The sequence below is a fragment of the Atta colombica genome, unplaced genomic scaffold, assembly GCF_001594045.1.
Source record: "Atta colombica isolate Treedump-2 unplaced genomic scaffold, Acol1.0 scaffold234, whole genome shotgun sequence".
Classification (NCBI taxonomy): Eukaryota; Metazoa; Arthropoda; class Insecta; order Hymenoptera; family Formicidae; genus Atta; species Atta colombica.
Genome location: NW_017259332.1, coordinates 432,273 through 435,012, shown reverse-complemented (window position 1 = coordinate 435,012; position 2,740 = coordinate 432,273). Strand labels below are relative to the sequence as shown.

General features: G+C 25.4%; 2 protein-coding genes across 2 annotated transcripts in view; one reads left to right on the top strand and one right to left on the bottom strand.

The window, feature by feature from the left end:
* Window positions 1-2,740, bottom strand: part of LOC108688531 (ATP-dependent RNA helicase dbp2-like) — a 9,641-nt gene that overhangs the window by 6,033 nt on the left and 868 nt on the right. The gene's annotated exons all lie outside the window — the stretch shown is intronic.
* On the top strand, window positions 75-2,134 carry LOC108688532 (microsomal glutathione S-transferase 1-like). The gene is made up of 2 exons (XM_018194835.1): window positions 75-292; window positions 1,687-2,134. The coding sequence occupies exons 1-2, from the start codon at window positions 179-181 to the stop codon at window positions 2,008-2,010; spliced, it is 438 nt and encodes a 145-aa protein (XP_018050324.1). The 5' UTR covers window positions 75-178; the 3' UTR covers window positions 2,011-2,134.

The window sequence follows — 2,740 nt, the reverse complement described above, 5'->3', positions numbered from 1 at the left end:
TACTATAGTACATGTATATATAGTAAGAGATACCTGTTGTATGTGTATGTTAGGTGAAGTAGGGAACTGTCGGTTACTGTCAAGCAGTCAAGTCACTCTACTGACTAAGTGCAACATAAAACTAGCAGAGTCATCATCGTTTCATCATTCGAAAAGACGATTTTGAAGCTCAGAAAAGATGCCTGAAATAAATCCAGAAGTACTCAAAGTATTTGGCTTTTGGAGTAGCATATTGCTTCTGAAACTGCTGGCGATGATGCCGTTAACTGCACGACAGCGAATAAAAAAAAATGTAAGTAAAATAATCATACAAGATAACCATATATTATATATGTATAATATATGTATTCATATGTTATATTATGTGAATATTTTTCATATAAAAACGTCTCTAATTAAATTGCAAACATAAAATTTTGATGCCATCTGTCATTAACATCACTGTTACTAAATTTGAAACAGTAATTTAAATTCCCAAACAAAAGTTATTACATTTCTTTTATCTCTATAAACATATACAAGCTGTTTCCTTTAACTCGAACATTTAGAACAATTCTATTGTTTTTAATAATACGACAAAATACATATTTAAAAAATTATTAATTTGCAATATTATATTATAAAAGAAGTTTTTCTCAAGATAGTAAATTTTTTAAATGGAATTTTTTAAATGAATATGATTTTTTTACATAATATTCTTCTAGTTTTGCATATTAAAAATAGATATTAAAGCAGAATTATAAAAAAATCATAGTTCATAAGAGATCTTATACTTTATTCTGATAAAATGTATCAAACATTTTTTACACACACACACACACACACACACACACACACACACACACACACACACACACACACACTGTATTAACACTTTTATGTATAGAATAAATCATGTATGTAAAGAAAATACATAGTTGTTTTTTAAAAGAGATATATAGTTGCATATTGCAAATTGCATATTCTGCAAAAATAACTATATTTTCTTTATAGCAATTAATTCCTCTCATTATTCTATAAGTATTAAGGTATATAAGTATGCATATAAATAATAAGGTACAAGTAATAAGATACAATTATCAAAAAATGAATAATTTATGAAATATTTATATTCATATCATTCATGTCAAATTATGTCAGAATAAAATATAAAATATCTCGTTAATTATTAATTTTTTGATAACTCTAATATTTTTATACGCAGAATAATTAAAAAAATCATAGGACTTATTTAAAGTTTTATTTCATAAAAAAAAAAATAATCTTGAAATTTCAAAAAATATGAGTTTGGAAAAAATTTGTTGTTTATTGTAATATAATATTTACTTTTTTGAAATAATTTTTTTTCTTTGATATTTTGTTGAATCATTAAAAGCAACAAATATTCTAAATAAAAATTATGTGGGTTAACTCTATCCAAATCTATTTTTAGAAGATTCTAAATATTCGAATTTAATAAAGAATTTAACAAAGAAACACTTTGTATATATTTTCTTCTTTAACTAAATAAACAAGAGAATTGATCTTATCGATTGTATTCCGATATTCACTGCCGAAAATCTATAATGCATGGAATGCATACTACAGATTCTTAGCTCTGACAGTGAATTGAGAACGCAGCCATCGTGACCTGTTTATGTCAGAATTTAGAACTAGAATGAAATTGATTATGACCAATTGTTGTAGGCATTCGCAAATCAAGAGGATATGATGCACTCAGGTAAAGGCAAGGTGGTTTATGATGATCCAGACGTGGAGCGTGTACGCAGAGCACACTTAAATGATTTGGAGAATATTCTCCCATGGTTCATTGTCACATATCTCTGGCTAGGAACAGGACCTTCGCCATGGTTGGCCAAAATTCTTATTCGAACCTTTGTACTTGCTCGCGTAGCTCACACTGCATCATACGTATTTTTGCAACAACAACCTACGAGAGCGATAGCTTTCTTCGTGGCATTTGGAATTACGGGCTACGAAGCAGTTAAGACATTAATGTATTATTCCTAAGGTTTACATAAATATTTTTTGAAGCAATCGAATTTGAATATACGTGAGATAAATATAATAATTATATAACAAGCTGTATATTGATGTTCTTTTGATATTTAAGAATAAAAAATTTTTCATTGTATATCTACAGATCATATTTTATTGAATTTCTGAAAATATATTGTATAATAAAATCAAAAAACATTGTTATATGTCTAGAAAGAAGTATAAAGCAAATAGGTAGACTGATCTAGTATTAAACATCTAAATTAAAGTCTCTTACATTTTTCTTTATAATTTCATCTACAGAGAATATTTTATTGATATTTTATTACTGTAAAAGTACATATGTGTGTGTTGTGTGTGTGTGTGTGTGTGTGTGTGTGTGTGTGTATAATATGATAGAATAAAAAACATTATCATATACAAAAAGTAAAAAATAAATAAATATAGACTGAACTAGTATTGATTAAATATTCAAATTAAAGATTTTTACGTTTCTCTTTATAATTTCATTCACAAAAAATATTTTACTAAATCTAAAAATATATGATATAATCAAACATAATGTTATCATATACATAATAATAATGTTATCATATACAAAGAAATATAAAGTAAATAGATATAAATCAGTGTTGATTAAATATCTAAATAATTAAGACATATTTTTCTTTATATAATTTCATCCATTAAAAAATATTTTACTTAACCTGAAAATATTATAGAACCTATTATATAATAGAAT

Excerpts from the sequence above, each read along its gene's own strand:
- LOC108688532 (XM_018194835.1), top strand. The coding sequence starts at position 179 with ATGCCTGAAATAAATCCAGAAGTACTCAAAGTATTTGGCTTTTGGAGT. Across the intron at positions 293-1,686 it reads GACAGCGAATAAAAAAAAAT|GCATTCGCAAATCAAGAGGA; the intron begins GTAAGTAAAATA and ends CAATTGTTGTAG.